At 41.6% G+C, this 25,446-nt stretch overlaps 1 protein-coding gene across 3 annotated transcripts in view; it reads right to left on the bottom strand.

Moving 5' to 3' along the window:
* Positions 1–22,367, bottom strand: part of lrsam1 (leucine rich repeat and sterile alpha motif containing 1) — a 45,431-nt gene extending 23,064 nt beyond the window's left edge. Inside the window, exons 1-15 of one of the 3 annotated variants that reach the window (XM_060912907.1) lie at positions 22,232–22,367; positions 21,767–21,970; positions 21,620–21,676; positions 16,789–16,833; positions 16,615–16,692; positions 16,460–16,528; positions 16,279–16,363; positions 14,232–14,353; positions 9,748–9,838; positions 9,534–9,643; positions 3,542–3,571; positions 3,332–3,454; positions 2,625–2,764; positions 2,490–2,534; positions 2,004–2,074 (exon numbers count right to left, since the gene is read on the bottom strand). In XM_060912907.1, the coding sequence (XP_060768890.1) occupies positions 2,004–2,074; positions 2,490–2,534; positions 2,625–2,764; positions 3,332–3,454; positions 3,542–3,571; positions 9,534–9,643; positions 9,748–9,838; positions 14,232–14,353; positions 16,279–16,363; positions 16,460–16,528; positions 16,615–16,692; positions 16,789–16,833; positions 21,620–21,676; positions 21,767–21,838 (1,138 nt within the window). In that variant the 5' untranslated portion in view covers positions 21,839–21,970; positions 22,232–22,367. The remainder of the gene's footprint in view (positions 1–2,003; positions 2,075–2,489; positions 2,535–2,624; positions 2,765–3,331; positions 3,455–3,541; positions 3,572–9,533; positions 9,644–9,747; positions 9,839–14,231; positions 14,354–16,278; positions 16,364–16,459; positions 16,529–16,614; positions 16,693–16,788; positions 16,834–21,619; positions 21,677–21,766; positions 21,971–22,231) is intronic. The other 2 variants (XM_060912906.1, XM_060912908.1) reach the window with 2 other exon arrangements.
* Between the last annotated feature and the right edge of the window lie 3,079 nt (positions 22,368–25,446).

The following is a 25,446-nucleotide window of genomic DNA, read 5'->3' as shown; positions in this document are numbered from 1 at the left end:
ATTCATCTCATTTTATTAAATATAGGAATGCATTTTTGATAGCCATTTTGTCACTGCTAAAGCAAGTTATGAGTGTTTGAAATATGCTCTGTAATATCAGTCCATATGTCAAAGCAATGGCTGTAAACGAAATTTGTTGAGACCTGTGCGAGACATCATAGGACGGAAGTAAAACGTACAGCGGAAATCAAACCCTGTGTCCGAAATCACTCACTCATCCACTACTCCCTATATAGGGAATTGCTATATAGAGGACTATATAGTGAGCTCATTGGGAAAATGAAAAAACACTTTCGGACACTACTCCGTCGCACTGGTGTTTACGTCATTACTGTCGCACAATTAAAACGTGCCAGATCAGTTGGCTGGTGGGCTTTCAAAATAATAAATACATGCATGTATTTTTGTGATAAATCCATATTATACTGAGCGCATTTCCCACATTAATCAATACAAAGTACCTGCAGCTTTCAGTTCTTTTAAATCAAGGCTGAATACTTTCTTCTTTGACGCTGCCTTTTATTAAATCAAATCTGAGACTTTTAATTTGATTTCTTTCAGCGCGACCGCAATGCATGATGGGATATATTGCTTTGGTTATTGACCATCGATGTACACTACTTTTTGTGATGCATTGTGGGGTACTTTGAGTGCACTATATAGGGTGTAAATAATCCTCACCAAGGTATCAGACAGCACTATGAAATGGCGTCCCCACTATATAGTAAGTAGGGAGCGATTTCGGACGCAAGGAAAGTGACCGACATCTGCCAACGTTGTCAAAAGACGCGCACGCCCTCTTTCGAATGCTGATGTAATCAAGCCGGAAGTTGTGCTTGTTTTGATAGCAATCAGGAAAGTTTGAAAAAAGTAGGCAGTAATCGTCATTTAAACTCGTTTTTGTGCAATATTTTGTTTGGAAAACAGTTTTCAAAATGGCGGCACTGACACCTGGCTGACACTTCACGTTTCGAAGTCTCGCACAAGTCTCGTGAAGATCGCGTGGATAAGCGACGCCTGCAGTGGACCAAACGAACTAAATTCAACACGGCTAAAAACCGAATAGGCCGATAAGTATAACATTTAATTACAATTAGTTGCCAAAATGAGTATGTAGTGAAAATTCATTATGTCTGATAATTATAACTATTCTTTTAAGTTCGTTTCTTAAGACACGTATTTTTGTTACCTCGCTTGTTGACAGTTTCGGCGAACACTTCCGCCTTCTTCAAAACAGTCACCAGATGTCGAGTGGTGACGTGCCTGATCAGCTGATGTTACTCTATGATACTCTATGTTAGTCATGATATAAGGTTAGTAAAACCGAAAACGTAACTGAATAACATGTTAATTAAGAAATAAAGCAAGTTTAAAAATTATTTCAGTTCCCGTTTAAAAGGAGAAGCAAAATTCTCCATTCTACTTTTGCCTGGCTGTGATTTCTGGTTCGGGCTGAGCGTTTATTGGGTTTCATACCAATCCCGATTCTCCGGCATATACCAATCTTTGCTTCTTAACAACTGTTTCACTGATGTACAGCCTCTTTTCCACAGAATAAATCAACCCTAAATAGAGCTATGAATCTGTATAACCTGTCCATAAAGAGAGAGAGAGAGAACACTATTTTATCATCAGAGGGAACAATTTGTGGTTCTGGGCCACTAATATAAATCAGTGCAGCTCAAAGTTTCTAATTTATCATGCAGGGATGCCACAAAACCTTCAGGAAGGTGTAATTAACCAACATTACAGCACGGTGGTGTAGCGGTTAGCACTGTCGCCTCACAGCAAGAAGGTTCCGAGTTTGAGCCCAGCGGCCGACGGGGGCCTTTCTGTGTGGAGTTTGCATATTCTCCCCGTGTCTGCGTGGGTTTCCTCCGGGTGCTCCGGTTTCCTAATTGGTGGCTCTAAATTGACCGCAAGTGTGAGCGAGTGTGAATGGTTGTTTGTCTCAGTTATGGACAATGGATGGCTGGATGGACCATCATCTACAGATATCTCACCTGCAACATCTCTCTTTCTCAGAGAGCTGGCTTCTTCCTGTGTGATGGCAGTAAGATGCTCCATACGGATTCTACAGACAGGCAAGAAATACGTTTATGACTGGGTTTATTCAAAATAAGAACATCGCCTTGTGGATATTCACCTCAAAATGCTAAAATCTGTAACTCCTGCTAGAAGATAAATCAAAATAAACCTGAGGTGTTTAGGGAATAAACCAAAAGACTGCACATATGGGGCGTCTCGCAACCAGTGTTCCTGGGATAGGGTCTGGATCTACCACAAACTTGATCAGGATAAAGCAGTTACTGGAGATGAATGAATGAAGGATAATGGACCTGACAAAGCAGTTTAGTGTGTGTGTTCTGTACAACTAGGGTATCTTGTAGAGATCCATTTGGAGAGAATAATTTGTTTAGCACATTCTGTGTCTGGGCCAAACTTAAATGTTCCATTAGGAAGATCAATAGACTGCAGCGTGCACTTACCGATCTTCCTCTAGCGCCTGCAGAAATTCAGCACTTTTTGCTTGGCTGTAGAAGCAAGAATTCTCAGAGTAAGACAAAACACAAGAAGAAGTGGCAACTGAAAACTAGTCCGATATTCTCCCTGAACTCTCGTACCGTTTGTTGTCCAGCAGCAGGTTGGAGATACGGGTGGAGATGCTAGCTTCAGCCCGACGAACTTTCTCCAGCAGCTTCTGTCTCTCAGCCTCGTGGACTTTTTGCTGGTGACTGACGCCCTGCTCTACACGCTCCTGCTCCTGAAATACAGAAACACAAGGAAATTACATACATCAAAAAATGGGTTAAGTATCCTGAAGGGCAAATATCCTGAACTCGATTTTGAATTCAAATTATACACGTCAGCTCCAAAAATTGAAGGTACAACTAACAAATCCAGTCTTCATCAGGATTACACATGTTCACGTGTTGGGGACAAGTGTCCAATTTACTGTCGGGTCTTTCCAAAAATATCTGGCTGGATCAAGTTTTTGTGATGGGAAGACAATGCTTCATGCTCGAGAGAGACTTTTCTGATGGCCAGTCATCCTGCAGGTTTTATGAAACGTACAATACCTCCAGTGCTATACGTTATAAAAATCTGTCATGGGCTGAAATGTGAAAATGTGCCAATTTGCAAAAGCTGCAATCTGGTACACTGGGCATATGCCACGTGTTCTGGGTTCCAGGCCTGCGATGGACTAGTGTCCCATTCGAGGCGTGTTCCCACCTCACGCCCAGTGTTCTCATGAAAAGCGCTGGATCCACTGCGACCCTGACCCTAAGGATGAAGCGGTTACAGAAACTGAGTGAGTGAAAACGGATACCAGCTTGACAGACAGCAGCATGCCCTCTTTGCGGGAGTTGTTGAGAAGAAGCAGCTGTGCTTGCTCTCTCTGTTTCTCTTCCAGCTCTTTCTCAAAGTTCAGCTTCTCCAGCTGCTTCTGCTCCTGACAGAACCAGACAGAAACAGAGGGAATGAGAGCGATATCTAAAGGAACACAATATCGCAGGTGATGAGGACTAATCCAACATACCTTTCTCTTCTCATAGTCCATAAATTTGCTCTGTCAAGCAAGAGGAAGAGTATCAAATCAGTAAAGAACACATGCTGTATGGAACAAAACCTCTTTGGTGCAAAACAAAACCATCAACAAACATTTCCCCTCACATATACAACCGCAGTTTCCTTTAAATGTAATTAAATCAACCAAGTTGGCATGTAATGATACAACCCCGATTCCAAAAAAGTTGGGACAAAGTACAAATTGTAAATAAAAACGGAATGCAATGATGTGGAAGTTTCAAATTCCATATTTTATTCAGAATTGAACATAGATGACATATCAAAATGTTTAAACTGAGAAAATGTATCATTTAAAGAGAAAAATTAGGTGATTTTAAATTTCATGACAACAACACATCTCAAAAAAGTTGGGACAAGGCCATGTTTACCACTGTGAGACATCCCCTTTTCTCTTTACAACAGTCTGTAAACATCTGGGGACTGAGGAGACAAGTTGCTCAAGTTTAGGGATAGGAATGTTAACCCGTTCTTGTCTAATGTAGGATTCTAGTTGCTCAACTGTCTTAGGTCTTTTTTGTCGTATCTTCCGTTTTATGATGCACCAAATGTTTTGTATGGGTGAAAGATCTGGACTGCAGGCTGGCCAGTTCAGTACCCGGACCCTTCTTCTACGCAGCCATGATGCTGTAATTGATGCAGTATGTGGTTTGGCATTGTCATGTTGGAAAATGCAAGGTCTTCCCTGAAAGAGACGTCGTCTGGATGGGAGCATATGTTGCTCTAGAACCTGGATATACCTTTCAGCATTGATGGTGTCTTTCTAGATGTGTAAGCTGCCCATGCCACATGTACTAATGCAACCCCATACCATCAGAGATGCAGGCTTCTGAACTGAGCGCTGATAACAACTTGGGTCGTCCTTCTCCTCTTTAGTCCGAATGACACGGCGTCCCTGATTTCCATAAAGAACTTCAAATTTTGATTCATCTGACCACAGAACAGTTTTCCACTTTGCCACAGTCCATTTTAAATGAGCCTTGGCCCAGAGAAGACGTCTGCACTTCTGGATCATGTTTAGATACAGCTTCTTCTTTGAACTATAGGAGTTTTAGCTGGCAACGGCGGATGGCACGGTGAATTGTGTTCACAGATAATGTTCTCTGGAAATATTCCTGAGCCCATTTTGTGATTTCCAATACAGAAGCATGCCTGTATGTGATGCAGTGCCATCTAAGGGCCCGAAGATCACGGGCACCCAGTATGGTTTTCCGGCCTTGACCCTTACGCACAGAGATTCTTCCAGATTCTCTGAATCTTTTGATGATATTATGCACTGTAGATGATGTGTTCAAACTCTTTGCAATTTTACACTGTCAAACTCCTTTCTGATATTGCTCCACTATTTGTCAGCGCAGAATTAGAGGGATTGGTGATCCTCTTCCCATCTTTACTTCTGAGAGCCACTGCCACTCCAAGATGCTCTTTTTATACCCAGTCATGTTAATGACCTATTGCCAATTGACCTAATGAGTTGCAATTTGGTCCTCCAGCTGTTCCTTTTTTGTACCTTTAACTTTTCCAGCCTCTTATTGCCCCTGTCCCAACTTTTTTGAGATGTGTTGCTGTCATGAAATTTCAAATGAGCCAATATTTGGCATGAAATTTCAAAATGTCTCATTTTCGACATTTGATATGTTGTCTATGTTCTATTGTGAATACAAGATCAGTTTTTGAGATTTGTAAATTATTGCATTCCGTTTTTATTTACAATTTGTACTTTGTCCCAACTTTTTGGAATCGGGGTTGTATACAAATTCATGACGATTTGAATTGAAATAAGAAATGAATTGCAATTATTAACAGGCTGGATAATCTGTTTTTCCGAGCTGTAACTGCATTGTTTAGGCAGCATACAATAGCAGGAACGCACGTGGCTTCACCCTAGACGGAAGTAACACAGCTCTAATGCTGTGAAAACACACAAAATGCAGATATAAAATGGGAAAGAGGCGTTATGTGATTGACTGTACAAACATCAGGGCTTTCCCCAAAAAAGTGCGCCGCTAATTGCACATCAAAGAAAAAAAAAAATCAATACCATAAACTGAACAATACCTCCAGCATGAAAACACTAGGAGTAACGTCACTGGAGTGAAATATTGGGAATTATTATACATACAGGCCACTTTTTCCATGGAATAAAAAAACATGTATTCTATTCCCTTCTAGTGGGTTTATTGATGGCATGCAATATTATCATCATATTGCTTATCCTCCATGTATTATGCCACTCTCTCCAATGGAGAATGAGCGTGAGATATTGTTACAATACTGCACACTGTCAAGACAACATGGCGTCACGTCAGAGCTCATGTGAAGATCCAATGACAAAATTTTTCTGCTGCGCGTGTGCACAATCATTTCGTTGTCCACTGGGACAGAGAGAAGACGAGGCTTATCTAGTGCTATTGCTAGGATTAGCAATGCTATAATTAAACATCACATAAATAAACTGAAGACACGCTGAACACCCGAAAGGCTACCAAAACTTCATTACATATTCTTCACGCACATTTACAAGAGAAAAACATACCAACAGACATTAAAAAAAAAAAACTGGAAAAGAGACACATTGGAGATGTAAAACTTCTGCGCTAGTGAGTGACTGACAGTTTGTAAACAAACATGGCCGCGAGGTTTGCTTCATTAAAAGCAGAAGATTTTGAGGGAATTTTGGCTGCCAGGTCGCTCCGTTGTGTGAAGTTGTTGATGTTGATTTTAAAAGTAACGAAGTGAATTACATCAGGAAATAAATACTTAAGTCTGAGTGAATAATGCTGTGGCGAGTATGTGTGGAAGAAGAGTTTTGGGACAGAAATCTTAGTTTCTCAGTCATTAGCCTGCGCTAGTGATGAACGCTACACCGGCTGGAAGGTGACTTCACTGCCGTGCCAACAGCGCCAACTTGCAGATAAGCTGACATTGGCCTTCGAGAATACTGATATGAAGTGTGCGTATGTATAATAATAATGGCTTTTTTTCGTGCTATATCAGATATATTCCATTCAGCATGATACTGAACGAGTCTTCAACAAGTCTTTGACTCGTTCAATAGCATGCTAGCTGAATGGAATATATCTGATATACCACGAAAAAAGCCAGCCAATATTAATTATTAAATATGTCACTCAAATGTGTGATGTATTTCATATGAAAAATGTGAGTTTTTCAACACGGCAAGATAAACTTCATATCTTCAAGCGAACGTGTGATTTACTTTTTATTATATAGACACATTCACAAACAAAAAGTACCCAAATTTGTCAAAACAATTAATCAAGTTCCTCATAAGTGACATACAGAGGTTTGTGTCACGGTTTTGGCTCTTTATGTCCCGAATGTATCTCGTATGAAAAATACGAGTAGCGTACTTCCTAGTAAAACATTTATGTCCACATAATAAATATTATATATTACACACACACACACACACACACACACACACACACACACACACACCTGTGGTCAGAAGTTTACATACAGTGACATGAATGTCATCTTGGATATGAATATTTGGGCTTTCAGTAATTTCTTTGAACTGTTCTTTTTCTGTGGCCGAATGTACAGCATACATCTTTAATTAAAAAAACACCCACGAAAATTTGGTGCAGAAGTTTTAATTTTCTTTGGGTTTTCTGAAATCACAGGGTTAAAATTATACATACAGACACACGCTCACTGAGATTATTAATTCAGAGGCGCTGAAACTTCCAAAATGTCTCTTATGTTGCCAAGGCCGAGGTCTCTTAACTTCTTGTTAGTGATTGATTACAGCTGGTAGCTTCTCTGTGCCTTCATAAAAAAGGGTTTGTTTACAGCACTCATTGGATTGACCAACACACAGTAAAATGGGAAAGTCCAAGGAGCTCAGTGCAGATCTGAGAAAGAGGATCGCAGATGTACACAACTCCGGAATGTCTCTTGGAGCCATTTCTTAACAACTGCAAATTCCAAGATCAGTTCAAACAATTGTATCCAAGTTATTGTGAGGTGTAGTCACTTTGCCAAGCCACTCTGCTTCAAGAAAACCCAAACTGTCATCCTCAGCTGAAAGGAAATTGGTTTGGATGGTCAGGAACAACCTGGGAACCACCATGGCACAGCCCTGCCATGAACTGGAAGCTGATGGATCACTGTCTACAGTTCAGATCACCATGGACTAAGAGGCTGCTATCCAAGATATAACCCCCTGCTCCAAAATTGACACCTTCATGCTTAACTAAACTTTGAAGCTGACCACACAGACAAAGAAAAAGCCTTGTGGAGGAAAGCTGTATGGTCAGATGAGACAAAGATTGAGTTGCTTGGCCACAATGACCACCATGTACAGAGGGACACTATACCAGCTGGTGGTGGTGGTGGATCATCAGGCTCTGGGGCTGTTTTACTGCCAGTGGAACTGGTTCATTGCACAAAGTGGATGGAATAATGAAGGAGGACTACCTCAGAATTCTTCAGCATAAACCATCAGAAACTTGAACATGACTTGGGACTTACAACAGGACAATGAACCCAAACACACAGCAGAGCTGGTTGTGGAGGATAAAACAGGCTAACATTAAGCTTAAAACAAGTCCTGACTTCAACCCTGTTGAAGATATATGGACCGTGCTTATAAGTCGAGTCCATGCCAATAAAAAAAAAAAATTAATTGAACTCTACCAATTCTACCACGAAGAGTCATGAACTCAATCTGCCAGTGGAACTGGTTCATTGCACAAAGTAGATGGAATAATGAAGGAGAATTCTTCAACCAGAATTCTGCCAGAAGCTTGTTCATGGTAAACAAAAATGTTTGGTCAAGGTGAATCTTGCAAAGAGACATTTTACCCAAATATTACACTACCGTTCAAAAAAGTTTGGGGTCACCCAGACAATTTTGTGTTTTCCATGAAAAGTCACACTTTTATTGACCACCATAAGTTGTAAAATGAATAGAAAATCTAGTCAAGACATTTTTCTGGCCATTTTGAGCATTTAATCGACCCCACAAATGTGATGCTCCAGAAACTCAATCTGCTCAAAGGAAGGTCAGTTTTATAGCTTCTCTAAAGAGCTAAACTGTTTTCAGCTGTGCTAACATGATTGTACAAGGGTTTTCTAAATCATCCATTAGCCTTCTGAGGCAATGAGCAAACACATTGTACCATTAGAACACTGGAGTGATAGTTGCTGGAAATGGGCCTCTATACACCTATGGAGATATTGCACCAAAAACCAGACATTTAGTAGAATTTAGCTAGAATAGTCATTTACCACATTAGCAATGTATAGAGTGTATTTCTGATTAGTTTAAAGTGATCTTCATTGAAATGAACAGTGCTCTTCTTTCAAAAATAAGGAAATTTCAAAGTGACCCCAAACTTTTGAATGGTAGTGTACGTGTGCTGTATGTATATTTTTGACCCTGTGCTGATTTCTGAAAACCCAAAGAAAATTAAAAACTTGCGCACCAAATTCTAGTGTTTTTTTTATTTATTAAAGATGTATGCTGTACAATCCTTCTGCCACAGAAAGAACAGTTCAAAGAAATTACTGAAAGCCCAAATATCGCCATGGCATTCATAGCCAAGATGACATTCATGTCACTGTATGTAAACTTCTGACCCCAACTGTGTGTGCGCGCGCGCGCATACACACATTTTATATATAATTTTAAGTCAGACTTATGCTGCTATTCTGTTTAAATGTTTTCTATATAAAATGGTACTACTGAAACAAAAGTATTTTGCCTGTGTGACAATTTGGACATTGGCTTCACAACGCTAACTGGAGGCTATAAACCTCTAAATTAAAAACCTGACACATTACGCATGTCTTGGTCACATGGAGCAAGGTGCATATTTCAGTGATGGACATGTGCTACTCTTTGACAAGTCAGCTTCCTGCCCCTGACAGTCATATGCTACTGGTACAATCTAACAGCTGTGCCAATCTCTCACCTGCCAGGCTAGATCCTCCCCATCCACACAGTCCAGGCTCGGCTTACTGCTCTCGTTTTCCAACACGGGCAGCAGGTACTGTGAGGGAGGACAGTACTCCAGCCCCAGCTCTGCAAAACACACCCCGAATTAACCATAGTGACCGAAAACATTTACAGTGTGCACTTTGAGCTGATTTCGGTCATATTTGTAGCAGAATCAATCATACTTTTACCTGAGCAGAGAAAGCGCTGGATTTCCTCGGTGCCTGCTGTGCAGACTGAGGAAGACGGGTAGCTCATCACGCACGCGTCAAGAGTCAAGCTCTACACACACACACACACACCCCAACTGTCATGCTCTGACTGACTACCTCTTTAACTCATGACATGTTGACCTTAAACCCATCCCAAATAATGTGCTAAGCCTTGGTCCTGTGGTACACTCGTCCAAAAGGAGGGTGCATGCTGTTAAAACCTCAGCATGTAGAACAAAGTGTACCATTTCAGCAATATCACACAAGCAAGACTGCTTTTATACTGAATATCAGCGTGACTGTGATTAGACCGGTGACAGCCTGTGGTCAGCGTCGTAACAGACTCGATGCAAATGTACTGTACATAACCATTCGTCGGAGTTTGAAGTGGAGCGACACATACGAGGGTAAGTCAAAAAGTTCTAAGACAGATGTTATAATTTCAAAAGGTGTGAAAGACATCCCCCAGAATTCTACAAAGAAGGAATTCTCGGATGGAAACACCGCTTGCAGAAGTGCAGGAGGATATGTAGAGAAATAGCTTTGTTATTTTCATAAATAAAGATTTTTTTTTTCAATTTGTCTTAAAACTTTTTGACTTACCCTCGTACAATGTTCTTATACTAAATAAAGCACTTCTGGAATGCCACTTGTCCAATCAAAATTATTGAACCAGAATCAACTGATGTATAATAATCTTTAGGATTATTCGGTCATTTCTCATTTAAGGAAACATTATATTCACCAAAACAGAAATTACATCAATAAATTACTCACTGACTCGATATGAAATGACATGACTTATGGTTTCGGTCTTATGCAAGTTCCCAACTGTAATGTTTTTAATTAAATCAATGACATTTTCTGAGACGGCTGAGGTCCTTCAACATCTGCCAAACGATGCTGCGGATGTTCTACGAGTCTGTGGTGGCCAGTGCCATCCTGTACGCTGTCGTCTGCTGGGGGAGTGGCTTGAAGGTGAAGGACAATAACAAACTCAATAAGATCATCAGGAAGGCCGGTCATGTTGTAGGCGTGGAACTGGACTCTGACAGTGGCGTTGGAGAAGAGGACACTGTCCAAAATAAAAACAACCTTAGACTGTCCTTCCCACCCTCTACATGAGGAGCTGATCAGCCACAGGAGCATGTTCAGTAAACGGCTGATTCTTCCACGCTGCACAACTGAGAGACACAGGAAATCATTCCGACCTGCTGCAGTCAAGCTGTACAATGCCACTGTATAACTGTGGTACACTGTCTTACCATGTAAAAATCACTTCATTTTGCTTTTACTTAAAGTGCATATTCTGGACCAATTTCATTATTTTTTATATGAAAGTATGTCCCTTTACACACTCATCCAGAAGGGTAGTTTTGCACAAGGCCATCTGTCTACAGCAGAAAAAAATAAAATAACAAAACGCGTCTGAAAAAAATCCCAAGGGAGTCTGGAGCCAGATTCGTGACGTTATCTCCGGAAGCGCCAGCAGGCTACGCGAGCTTTGCACGGTTTCAGTGCACAGCCTGTGTAGACCAAGCGCTCCCATTTCTCTCTCACTGTCCGGTCTTTTGGGAAACGATGAGTACTAATCCCATCAAGATTGGTGTTGCTACACCCTCCTACGATACATTTGTTAACCATTTTAATAATTACGCGATAACGTTGAAGAAATTTGCAGAAAACCACCAGGTCGTTTTCTCATAAACAAACCAGTGCTGACATAGGATTCAGAAGGAGGCGTCCCGCAGATGACATCACGAAAATCAGCGTTTGCCGGGAAATCCAAATGCAAAGTTTTTTCAGAGGCGGACCAATTCGCCTCAAACGGCTTGATTTCAACAGAATATTTCTGGTATTGCGCAAGGTAAAAAAATTGCGCAAAATGTGACAGATATTTGACCAAACTTTAATATAAAATAGGAGAATTACATTGATCTTGCTCCCGAATTTACCCGTGACATGCACTTTAAGTTATTGAACTTATTTAAATTTTTTCAGACGATTTTATCTTCTATTTTTAGACGACATTCTTCTCTGATTCAGGAGCTTGGTAGCAAATTTGAATTTCCCTCCGGGGATTAATAAAGCAATTCTGATTCTGACACACACTAAGAAACATCTGGATAAATCAATCATTGACAGAGATTACAACTGGCTTATAGAACAAGGGGTTCTGACTGCTAGACCACTGCATTGGATTCACTAAAGGGTGCATTAAGGGCTCAGAGACGGGTCAAGAGTACACTCCTGAACACCAAAATAAGAACTGGGACACTGTGTGGCCTGGTGGATCTCACATGCATGTGGGGCAGAGTGTTTGTCAATTACATAAATACCAGTTAACCCACTTCCTGTGGGTATGACCAGAAGCATAACGCAATTTAACCATTAACAAAAATGACAGCATATATATTTTTATACATATTCACTGTTTACATTCATTATAATAATATTAGGTGTTTCCTTACATGTGAATGAGATACGAGGTAGTTGGATATGACGACGACTCACCACACTCCCCCCAACACACTCTCTTGTGGATTCGTGCTCCGGCAGTAGTCAGGCAGTGCGCGTTCATATGTTTTAGAGGAGTGGCTTTGGCGGGAAGAAGTGGGATTTTTCGTTTGGATGCTTCAAAATGCAGCATACTCTTGTTGGTTTCTCCAAAATTACCTTCCGTGCCTTTTATGCTTAACTACAGTTAGGTCCATATATATTTGGACACTGACACAAATTTTTTTTTTTTTTACCTGTTTACTGAAACATTCAAGTTATAGTTATATAATGGACATGGACAAAGTCCCGACTTTCAGCTTTCATTTGAGGGTATCCACATTAAAATTGGATGAAGGGTTTAGGAGTTTCAGCTCCTTAACATGTGCCACCCTGTTTTTAAAGGGACCAAAAGTAATTGGACAATTGACTCAAAGGCTATTTCATGGGCAGGTGTGGGCAATTCCTTCGTTATGTCATTCTCAATTAAGCAGATAAAAGGCCTGGAGTTGATTTGCGGTGTGGTGCTTGCATTTGGAAGATTTTGCTGTGAAGAAAACATGCGATCAAAGGAGCTCTCCATGCAGGTGAAACAAGCCATCCTTAAGCTGCGAAAACAGAAAAAACCCATCCGAGAAATTGCTACAATATTAGGAGTGGCAAAATCTACGGTTTGGTACATCCTGAGAAAGAAAGCAAGCACTGGTGAACTCAATGCAAAAAGACCTGGACACCAACAGAAGTCAACAGTGGTGGATGATTGCAGAATAATTTCCATGGTGAAGAGGAACCCCTTCACAACAGCCAACCAAGTGAACAACACTCTCCAGGAGGTAGGCCTATCAATATCCAAATCTACCATAAAGAGAAGACTGCATGAAAGTAAATACAGAGGGATCACTGCACGGTGCAAGCCACTCATAAGCCTCAAGAATAAAAAGGCTAGATTGGACTTTGCTAAAAAACATCTAAAAAAGGCAGCACAGTTCTGGAAGAACATTCTTTGGACAGATGAAACCAAGATCAACCTCTACCAGAATGATGGAAAGAAAAAAGTATGGCGAAGGCATGGTACAGCTCATGATCCAAAGCATACCACATCATCTGTAAAACACGGCGGAGGCAGTGTGATGGCTTGGGCATGCATGGCTGCCAGTGGCACTGGGTCACTAGTGTTCATTGATGATGTGACACAGGACAGAAGCAGCCGGATGAATTCTGAGGTATTCAGAGACATACTGTGTGCTCAAATGCAGCCAAACTGATTGGTCGGCGTTTCATAATACAGATGGACAATGACCCAAAACATAAAGCCAAAGCAACCCAGGAGTTTATTAAAGCAAAGAAGTGGAATATTCTTGAATGACCAAGTCAGTCACCTGATCTCAACCCAATTGAGCATGCATTTCACTTGTTAAAGACTAAACTTCAGACAGAAAGGCCCACAAACAAACAGCAACTGAAAACCGCTGCAGTAAAGGCCTGGCAGAGCATTAAAAAGGAGGAAACACAGCGTCTGGTGATGTCCATGAGTTCAAGACTTCAGGCAGTCATTGCCAACAAAGGGTTTTCAACCAAGTATTAGAAATTAACATTTTATTTACAATTATTTAATTTGTCCAATTACTTTTGAGCCCCTGAAATGAAGGGATTGTGTTTAAAAAATGCTTTAGTTCCTCACATTTTTATGCAATCATTTTGTTCAACCCACTGAATTAAAGCTGAAAGTCTGAACTTCAACTGCATCTGAATTGTTCTGTTCAAAGTTCATTGTGGTAATGTATAGAACCAAAATTAGAAAAATGTTGCCTCTGTCCAAATATTTATGGCCCTAACTGTATTTGATGTGTAAATCGCCCAATTAGGAAACTTCTATCGGTGAATTAAGCAGAGCTTCAACATCCATTACATCTGAACGACTTCCGGTAAGTGGACCAGGAGAACATACAAACTGGTTTCAATCTCACCTCCAGAGTCCGAACATTGGCCAGCTCTTTGGGCAGCTCTCTGATGCTGTTCTCACTCAGGTCCAGTGTGCGCAGACTGCCCATGCGTCCCACAGATGAGGGCAGCTCACGGAGGCAGTTCCCTTCGCACAACACATTTCTCAAGTCATTTTTTTTTCTACCTCAAAAGAGCCATGGTACAAACAAGCTGGTTTAGAATATACACCATCATCAAGCTGGTACAGAATACTAACAGAGGTGCCAACATTGACAAATTAAAAAGAGCAGCATCTATTAGGCCGGGGGTCTGGGGCCTGCCGAGACCCCCAGAAACCAAATTTCAGGGAAGCTCAGAGATGCAATCTAGGCCATTTTGAGCTACTTTTTGATGAAAATAAATGCAGGGTTTACATTGTACAGTATAAGCTCAATTATCCAAACTCTTTGGGGGAAAAAGTTTGGCTAACTAATGGCCCTTTTCCACTACCCTTTTTCAGCTCACTTCAGCCCAACACGGCTCGCGTTTCGACTACCTCAGAGCAGCACGATTCAGCTTGCTTCAGCCCTACTCAGCACCCAAAACTCGCACGGTTTTGGAATGTGACTGAAGTGAGCCCAACCGAGCCGAGTGGGGCTAGGGGCGTGAGGAGACACTCCCCTGTGCACTGATTGGTGAGGAGGAGTGTCCTCACACGCCCCGCCAGCACGCTGGGATCTGTAAACACCGTAAACCCGGAAGAAGAAGAGTTACGAGAATTTCTGAAGCCTTATGCGCCTCGCCTCATCTATACGCTCTTGCCAGTATCTGTTGCCGTTGTCGGTGACAACAAGCCACAGCACCAAGACCAGCAACACTAACGACTCCATGTCCTCCATGTTTATTGTTTACTATCCGGGTCATGAGACTACCGCTTAAAAGGTCACTGATGTCACTGTTTGCGCCACCTAACGACATCATGTGACGTCCACCCACTTTCGCTAACTCCACCCAATGTGTCCACCCACTTCCAGCCAGCACGGTTCAGCGCGGTCGTAGTCGAAATGAACTCCAACAGCCCCACTCAGCTCGACTCAGCCCAACTCAGCATGGCACGGCTCAGCCCAACTCAGCCGCGTTGGTAGTGGAAAAGCGGCATAAGAGGCTGTTCAGATAACTGAGCTTGTTCTGTAAAGACACATCGCTCCCCCCATGTCGCACGCTAAAAATCACACCTACACAGAGTACAGTAGGCATGGTGACTGCCCAGTTTTGACTGTACAATGCTCGGCCGCACATTCAGCTAGAAACTACTGTTCACATAGCCTCCTCTTTTTAGACGGCGACTCCATCATTCACAATCCATGGTCTGTCTTCATTTCACTTCACACCCGACACTAATTTGTGACAGAAATCCAAAGTTTCAGTTCTGGAACACGTCCGACAAAGACAGTTTGCTTCCAGGAAGACGGCTACGCATCACTAATGTGCATTTCTAAGCAGTGCATTTAACATGCGCTGTGATTGGCTGAGCTCATGAATCAGGTCACCTCTCGGCTAATCACAGCGCAGCTTACATAAGGATACGGAAATTCACGGAATTATCCAAATCAGCGTAAACAATGACATCTGGAACAGTCCGAATGCCAAAAATATGTTGATTTGATCGGTACACGGGCAAAACCAGTAGAAAAACGCATTATATACAGGTCTACGCGTAACACCGTAACTGTGCTTCAAATCCGTAGCCGCGTACGTTGACGTCTCTGTACTAAGCAAGAACAACAAAGAACAGATGGGAAATGGTTTTAATGTCTATCAGCATTACGTTTTCCTTCAATTCTTTAAACAATACAGAAAAACAAACACTCAATTTTTAAAGACACCACAGTTTGAGGTCACTGTGTTTTCGGACAGATCAGACAGATAGGGCGGGTTTCCCAAAAGCTTCTTTATGCTAAGAGCATCTTAACTAGGAGAGAGAGTGTTCATTGCGCTGCTCGCTCTACCATTTAACGATGATCTTTGTGCTACGATGCTTTTGGGAAACTCGGCACAGATCTGTATACATGTCTAATACGTCCTTGATACCTTTCATGTTAAGTGTCTGTAGATTCCTGAGATCCCCTATAGACTCTGGAAGTGCCTTGATTTGGTTATTTTCTACATTTAACACCTAAAGGATGACATCATCATCATCAGTATGGTTATAACAACAATAAAAGACAAAATCCAAACAGAAGACCATGCAATAAAAAGACTACAGTGTTACCTGCAGGAAAGACAGTTGTCCAAGATCATCTGGGAGTGAACCGAGCTTGTTTTCATGCAGGTCCAACACCTTAGGAATGGACAAAGTTTCATGTTGACACTGGGAGTAGAAGTAAAACGATCAAGTCTTTAATATCTCCTGCCTGAATTCCGTACCTTTATCGTTCCTAGAGCACTTATGGCACAGCTTTTGGGAACCAGTGACTTGAGCTCATTTCCACAGAGGATGAGCACCTGCAATAACAGGAATGGTAGAACAGTTTACGTTTCTAACTCCAGCATTTGCGCAACGTGATATTTTTTAAAAATAAATAAAATAAATATTCACACCTTTTTCTGGAGCACTTTGCAGATGGAGAAGACGCTGGACGGTACCTAAAAATAACACGCATTCTCTGTAAATAAGCTTCACAAAATAGCAGCGAGTTACTGCTTAGTACAGAACCAAATCTTTTGTGCTTCATGTCCAAGCAGAACAGAGCACAACGCCATGCTCCAGGATGAGAACTGTCAGGGGTCCAGAGCCCAATCTGTGCATAACTTGTGTGCGCCACAGTAAGAAACAGGACGCTGTACAGTCTTATGGGCCTTCCAAGATTTTAGGACGGAGAATTTCACCATTACATTAATACCATTTACTTTCAAATCACTGGAACGTACATCTATAAAAACAATTGGTGTGTGTGGGCTTCTTTTTTCAATGTTTATAATCAATATTGTGCAAGATATTTCTTCTGTAATAAAACTCTGAATTGACTTTTTTTTTTAATTGATGCAGCAGCACTTTAGTCCTTTAGTCTGTCCAGCTCTCACATCTCCTCTCTTGTACACTCTGCTCAAACCAATCATTACATTACGTTACTGTCATTTAGCACAGGGGTTCTCGACCTTTTCTGCTTTGAGGCCCATTAAAGAAGATCCCCAATTATTCTGGCTCATCTACTCTATTAGAACATAATAATCTATAGTAAAAGTGTATTAACGGAATGTAACATTACTCCCTGTTACAGATTGGAGCCCATGAATTAAATAAATGCAATAAAAACAAACTGTTTTTAATTGTAGGTATTGTATTTAAAACTGTATGGATGTGCCAGACACCAACATAAAACCATGCATGCAGGGCATTCTCAGTCAAAAGGGATTAATGATCCAAAAGTGGAGTCTGGTCAATTAACACAAGAACTTATCGCCATATTTGTGTACAGCAAACAAGCAAGTTATTAAAACCAAGAAGTGAATATCGAAACCACTCAATGGGATTAGATCCTTACACATTAACAAAGAAGGATTTTTCCTACGAGTTGGAAAATTATCCATCCGTTGAGTTCCCCGACATCTCAAACTACCTGGTGCTGCAAACATCGTTCTACACGGACAAACAGATGAAAACCTGGAAGAGCATGGAGGCCAACAACCTTTTATAGGTGGCTGGGTTAAAGATCTGGGGATCAGGACACGACAAGATAGATCCGTCTACCGCCGTCTAAGTGCAGGGAGAGTGTTTATTAGCAGGCGTGATATTTACAAAAGCAAAACAGAAAGCAGAATCATAAAGCAGAGTATTTAAACAGCGTTATAAACATGGCTAGAAACAAATGTGACAGTGAGGATGATGCTTTGCAAAGCCTCTGTGAAAACAGCTTCTGTATCTGGGCGCCAGATTCAAGTGCGCAAAGGCATGACTGGGTCCCAAGCACACGCGCAACGTGCTCCATGCGCATTCGCGGCTGCTCAAGCTGCGCCAGACTCAAGCACGCAAAGGCGTGGCAGTCAAGTCACCCACTGTGTGACTACAACTTTTAGCTCGCCTGTATAATCGCCACCAAAATGCCTCATTTTCATTGATAACCCATCGCAAAGCATCACAAGCTGTAGTGTGGCCGTAGCTTAATGAGGCAGATGTGACGTCGGATGCAACCCAGCAACTGCACCCTACTACGAGTAAAAAATTAACTTCAACTTGGAAAAAAAATTTGCGGCCCACTAGATGGCGCTTCGAAACACTGATTCAGCAGACGATCTTATCCAGAGCGATGTCAACAATCAGCTTCCAAAGCTTCAAATTTTATGCTAATATCACCATTGATAACCTCATTGGCTTATCTTGTAGACTGGCAACTCGCACAACTGCATCAGACTGTATAGCTGCATTGCATTCTGGGACTTTAAGTCCAACATTTGGTGCATCTGTAGTACTTAACAATATTAACCCTCTGTTTGTAACGACTTTTCATGGATTTATTTTTGTACAGTTGTATACAAAAACAAGTTATTAATTATATAAAGGGATAACGTACACCGAGCCGATCACTATTCCAATATAAACTCCGACAGGATGATGCAGGATCACGACGCGAAACCCTGAAGCGGTGTATTTTGTGATAATAACCGGCTTGCTGTAAATCATCCTGCTTATTATATAGCTGCTTACTAAAGAAATCAATCATTTTAAAATCAATACTGATTTAAAAATACTTCCACTAATGGCACTGTCCAGAGTAATGGACTGTTAGACAGAAATAACATACCGGACCATGCCATAATTGACCAATCAGAATTGAGTATACAAACGAGCAGTGTAATAAACAGAAATGATCAAATTTTCTGAGAATCAAATTGAATCAGATCATGAATGCAATATTACGAATCAAATTAAATCCGGAGTGTATTCTTCCAAAATGTGTTTCAGGGTGGAGTTTTACTCAGAAAAAAAAAAGCATTATGATAGAACATTACATGGTTGCACAGTGACTATGAACAGGCCATAGTGAATAAGCAAAGGAACTCTTGTAACTAAAACTTAGTGAATTTTCTGTAGCCTAATTTTAATATTGCATACCTTGATATCACAGTGTTGCTCTAAAATGAACATCTGGTTTTAAAAACAGAAAAGACGTAACTAGACAGCACGGTGGTGTAATGGTTAGCACTGTCGCCTCACAGCAAGAAGGTTCTGGGTTCAAGCCCAGTGGCCAATGGGGGCCTTTCTGTGCGGAGTTTGCATGTTCTCCCCGTGTCTGCGTGGGTTTCCCCCACAGTCCAAAGACATGCAGGTTAGGCTAATTGATGGCTCGAAATTGACCGTGAATGTGAGTATGAATGGTTGTTTGTCTCTATGTGTCAGCCCTGTGATGATCGCGACTTGTCCAGGGTGTACCCTGCCTCTCGCCCGTAGTCAGCTGGGATAGGCTCCAGCTTGTCTGCGATAAGCGGTTACAGATAATGGATGGATAGAACATAACTAAAAGGATCCAAAACATTCAGGTGAATATTATTCAGTAAAATATGAACTTATGCTCTTTAATTTATACAAAAACACAAATATCAGATGTTTTTTTCTTTTTCGTTATCATATTGTTTAGGTTTAATTCATTCACTGAATTTCTATACTGCTTATCTATTATGGGTCGTGGGTTAGCTGGACCCAACTGACATCGGATTCACCCTGGACAGGTCACCAATCTATCACCGGGCTAGCGCAGAGAGACAACCAGCCATTCACACTCAAATTCACACTAACCAGTTGATCTAATCTGCATGTCTTTGGACGGTAAGAGGAAACCCACGCAGGGATGAAAAGAACAATCAAACCCCACACACAGGCCCCCCGTCAGCTGTGACGTTCGAACCTAGTTACCGTGAGGCGACAGTGCTAACCTCCGCACCACTGTAGTGTCACCTTGTTTAGGTATAGTCTTATGATATTATATTTGATGTCAATATCAAATCTGTCACACAGTCAGGAAAAATACTTCACTGGAACGCGTCAGGAGTTCATTTTGTTCAGCCTAGCTGATCAATACAGAGTGATGAGATATACAAGCCTGACAAATACGTCTGTCTTGACAAATAATAGATACTCAAATCAGGGCTTTGAACCGGTTCAAGGAACGAAAACCGGGAACTTTTTCTATTTCACATGGAACAGAAACGAAACCAGAAACTTTATTATTTTTTATGTTCCGGAACAGAAACGCTTATTAAAAATAATGGTAACCGGTTAATACCAGTTTTTATTTCGTTCCTCAAAGTTTCTGTAGCCTACAAGTAGTCATTCTTCTCCTGCGGAAGTTTCTATGACCCGCTGGGGTTCACTTCCTGTGTGACGTTCGCTGATTGAATGGAGAGAGCGGGAAGGTGGACTACTAGTGAGTAAATGCATTACTGAGTGTCTGAGCAAAGAAGAGCCTGAACGTTGCAACCTCCCTATTGGCTGTTTGTAAAAATGTATCAGTTGTTGCCCTTCCCACGGGAATCATCGCGGGCTCGAGAGACGAGACCTGACGAGTTAGTTCGTTGGTAGCAGAACAAAATGTCTGGACACAAATCGGGTTTTCAGAAAAGGAAAGAAAATAAACGGAGGGTCGAAAATACAAAAAAGGAGGCAGAAAATGCAAAACGAGTTTTAAGGTAGGACAAATGGTTACTTTTCTGAGGCAGCCTGCCGTGGCTGCCTGCAGGCTTATTTATTATAGCCCATTTAGTTAAAATAGTTGATATAAAATGTTTATAGTTATAGTTATGTGATGGTTGTCCTGATTTAGACTGTTTTTTTTGGGGGGGGGGTTGCGCGATGTTGCACCCGGGTCCAGATTAGGGCAGAACCGGCCCTGGCTACATTTCAGCTGTAGTTTGTTATGTATGTATGTACTTGCATAGATGTGTACTTCCAATATGGCGCCTAACAAAATCTCGCGGCGCGGTGACGTCATGCGGTAGCCCTCTATAGGGCCTGACTAGCCTTTGGTAACACACTAAACAAATTCTCTTTCATTTTTGGCACTTTTTCTGTTTGTGTAGATGGAAGACATACTGAGAATCCAAATCGCCAACATTTGAAATAATAATTGTTTTGAATTATTTCTTGTCTTGTTTAATGAAGGTTGTAATAGAATTAGCCTACATTTGGCTTAAGCTGGATGAGACAGAGACATAATTTTATAGCCATTTGTTAAACCGCTGACAGGGAACATAATTAACCGTTCCGGGAATGAAATTTTTTTGTTCTAACCGGTTCGGGAACGTCTATTTAATGGTGGAACCCAAAACCGGAAACGTTAAAATTCCGTTTCTGTTCGGAACGAACCAATAGGAAAAAAATTCCGGTTCAAAGCCCTGACTCAAATACAGGATGGAGATTTTTTTGCCCATTGCTCACCTCTGAAAGCTCACAGTTTGAAATGTCCAGGATGTCATCCGCACCGGCTTCTTTAGACTGACAGACAGATAAAGTACACAGAACTACAGTATGAACACTTTGGTAAGAACATTTAAACACAAAAGCCTGACACCTTCTCATACTGACCAGGCACAGCTGATACTCCAGGCGTTTCTTGGACTCCTCACTCGGCTTCTTCTTTCTGTAGAACAGAGGCATTCTGAAGCCACAACCCCTTCAGTTCCCTTCTGTGTTCAGCTCTTATTCCATACGAAGCTGTGTTTCTGTCGAGCTGCACAATTTCACCAGAGTGCAATAAAGTCACAGGTTTTACTCACTTTCTAACTGTCGCTGCCAGAAGAGACACAAATCCAGTCATAAAAGCTGTACAGTTAACCAGGTGAATAATAATAAGGCTGCTTTACATATTCATACTTGAATACGTATTCATAAATGGGGGGGATCATCATCATCGATTCAGCCTCCTCTATTTTTAACCTATTTATTCCAGGTAACCAGGCCGCTGGCTAGTTAGTTGTTGTTGTTGTTGTTGTTATTTTTAATCAAAACGAAATTATACATTTATATATCTCCCATATATATATATATTACCTTTCCGATAAATATCTCTCCAAACTGTCAATTCAGCGTTTTAGATGCGACTGAAAAGGAAGCGAACTATCAACATAACATTTCCGGACATCACCGATCATAATATTTCTCCTGACGGGAAATACAATCTCGCGATATTTTAGAGTCTCGCAGTAGTTTTCTTCTTCTTCTTCTTGGATTTTTATGGCGGTTGGCAACTTAACGTATGAGGTGCATTACCGCCACCTGCTGGACTGGGGTATGGTTCAAGAGCCTATTCTACAACTAACCTGGGTGACTAAAAAAAAAAAGAGAAAGAAAATGATTGGTGACACTAGAACCTCTGAATAAGCCTTGTATCCCTCAGAAACTTAAAAACATAATTATAGCAGACATGGCCTGAGCTTACTCTCAAAAGTTCCTGTATATTCAAACTTAGTTTTTCTTTTCTCTCAGCTGTAGTATTTTTCTTCTTCTTCTTCTTTCAGTTTTATGGCGGTTGGCAACTAGCTTCAATTGTGCATTACCGCCCCCAGCTGGACTGGGGTGTGATACTTGAGTTTAATTAAAGGAAAAGGCAATTTTTGTACAAAACCAGGGGCCTCGTGTACAAAGCTTGCGTACGCACAAAAAAGCTACGTACGTCACTTTCTGCGCAAACATTCGTATGTACAAAGATTGACTTGGCGTGGAAAAGTGCGGTACTCTACGCAAACCTCATGGCTGGCGTACGCACATTTCTGGTGCATCTTGGTACTTGGCGACACTTAGAGGCAGAGCAACGCAACTACATTTAGGCCTAGTCGGTCAAGAGTCATGACATGGCGATAAGTAGGGCTGCACAATAAAAAAAAAAAGGTATCGATATCGCGATATCATAGTTTGCGATACACATACCGCAAAAATTACTTAAATTTCGATAAAAGGCACATTTTTCTGTGCCGTCCAATCACATTTGAATGTCAACAAGCGCCGCGGGATAACTCCGCCCCCTATTGCAAAACAAGTAAAAGCCTCGTGGTGATGGCGGAAGGCGGGAGCAAGTGTGGTGAGGAACTGGTTTCCAAAAAAAAAAAAAATGCACGCCTGCTATTTGGAAGTACTTTGGATTCAGGAGGGGTGATGTACTGCAAACTCAGGTACTTTGCAAGACGTACCTGTAAAACAGTGGTGGGGCGGCTCACTGGGACAAACACTGCTGTACAGAAGCATAAAAACATAAAACCGCGCTCTCTCTCACACACACACCACTGCTCTCTCACCCGCATGTGTTATTAACAGATTGTGTTTGAGTTTATGGTGAATCTGTGTCGCTCACCTTCATCTCCCGGGAGCCGCTGAAATTGCCATTTTGAATGCTTTATGTTAATGTAATGTAGTTTTCAGTTTTTTGTTTACTTCAACTTAAGACATTTTCTGCTGCGCTCACAAAGTAAGAGATTTAAAGATGATTGATGGACACCATTGCAGGTGTAGCCATGTTTTTCCAATAAAAAATAATGTTGGAATGGAAGCGATGCATTGGGTGTTTTTTTTTAAAATGCTAGATACAGGGCAGAACGGCGAGTAGAGGTAAGAAAAACATTATATATTTAATTATCGTGATACATATCAATATCGAGATATTCAGTCATGTTATCGAATATCGCATATTTTTCTGATATCGTGCAGCCCTAGCGATAAGAGGCATCCAAAAATGCATCGGAACATCAGGATGCGTGAATTGAAATGTATGTCAGTCATACAACATTGTCGAGACACATAATGCGAGACTGTTGGGTAAATGCCAACAGATCCATCAACCATCCCTTCCATATTGTAATTACGGGAAATGAGAAACCCCAGCAATATCATTTCGATATTATTCCCATTGACTTGATTAATTAATTAAATTAAAGAATGGCCATGCAGGACCATGCATTGCAGCTAGCTTAATAGATCTTCCTCGCGCATTTGCCGCGAGGTGTCAGACTGAAGTATTATTAGTTGATGTTGCGTGGGGTAGCCTTATCTCATAATTACCAAGATCAATATATGAAACGATTTCCAAGTGCGTACAAATCAGACACAACCGCGGTGTGTGGTGTGTTACACAATGTGGCGCAGCGGCACGGCGTGCCAATAATGGAGCGAGACCTGCTGGAGGACCCAGACCCTGGGCCTCACAACGAGGTGCCACAGCGACATGGCATACAAACCCGGCAGCGCTTAATAGCCACAATGTGAAAAGGTAAGGACAGACGGGACACGGGACACCATTCATTTAAGATATTCTTTTAACGTGTTATTCAGTTCCTTCAGTTCCTCGCGGATTCCCTCGAGGTTGTCGTTAATCGCCTCTATCCCCTTTAAAATTACCCCCTGCGACTCAAGGACCGCGCGCGTCAGCACCCGGCCTGTGGACCCGGCGACAGGGGCAGGCGGTGGAGAAGGGGGGCAGGTGACAGTGACGCTGGATCCGCTCGGCTGGGGGTCCTCTTCCTGCTCGGGTGGGATGGACTGGGGGCCTCCTGTTGTTCCCTGGCACCCTGCTAGAATACATTTGTCATTAAAATCCTATTGTGGAAAATATGTGCACATGTTTTATTTCTGGTTACATGTGGCTAGGAATATTGGGCCTACTAAGAGAGGAAGACATTTCCTCAAATACAGGGTGTCCCTGAAAAAATGTACACATTAGAGCACTAAAGGTGTTTTTTTGTTTTCAAAACCCATGTAACTCAAACAGACACTCATTGTGGCACAGGCACTGCGGACGATGCGAATCATACCGTTATCTTGGTATAGGCTACATTCACATTCAGTGGCATACAATCAGTGACCGTTGCATGTCTCATAGCATACACTTTGAACATCACTTTAATTGGAGGTGACAGAACAATTAAGTGATGTATGTGAATTCTATTACACTGTGCTAAAGGCAGGGATTAACGCGAATACATGTTAATGTTAAATGTTAATTTGATTAACACGAGATTTCTAACATTTAATTAACATTAACGCGTTAGTAAAAGTTGCCATGTCTTTTACCTAACGCGGGCCTTACAGCAGGTCTATTTATACTAATTAACATATTCAGTGTGGAATAATTGAGGGAGGAGATGGGGCAGGGAACGGGGCTCGTGCATGTGCGCCGAATTCCACGTTGATTGGGATGTACAACAGGAGAGTGCGTGGAAACCTTCGTACGCACTGATTGATACATCCGTATTTTTTTGGTCGTACGCAAATTTCCC

The sequence above is a fragment of the Neoarius graeffei genome, chromosome 28 (assembly GCF_027579695.1).
Source record: "Neoarius graeffei isolate fNeoGra1 chromosome 28, fNeoGra1.pri, whole genome shotgun sequence".
Lineage (NCBI taxonomy): Eukaryota > Metazoa > Chordata > Actinopteri > Siluriformes > Ariidae > Neoarius > Neoarius graeffei.
This window is presented reverse-complemented; position numbering and strand designations above follow the sequence as displayed.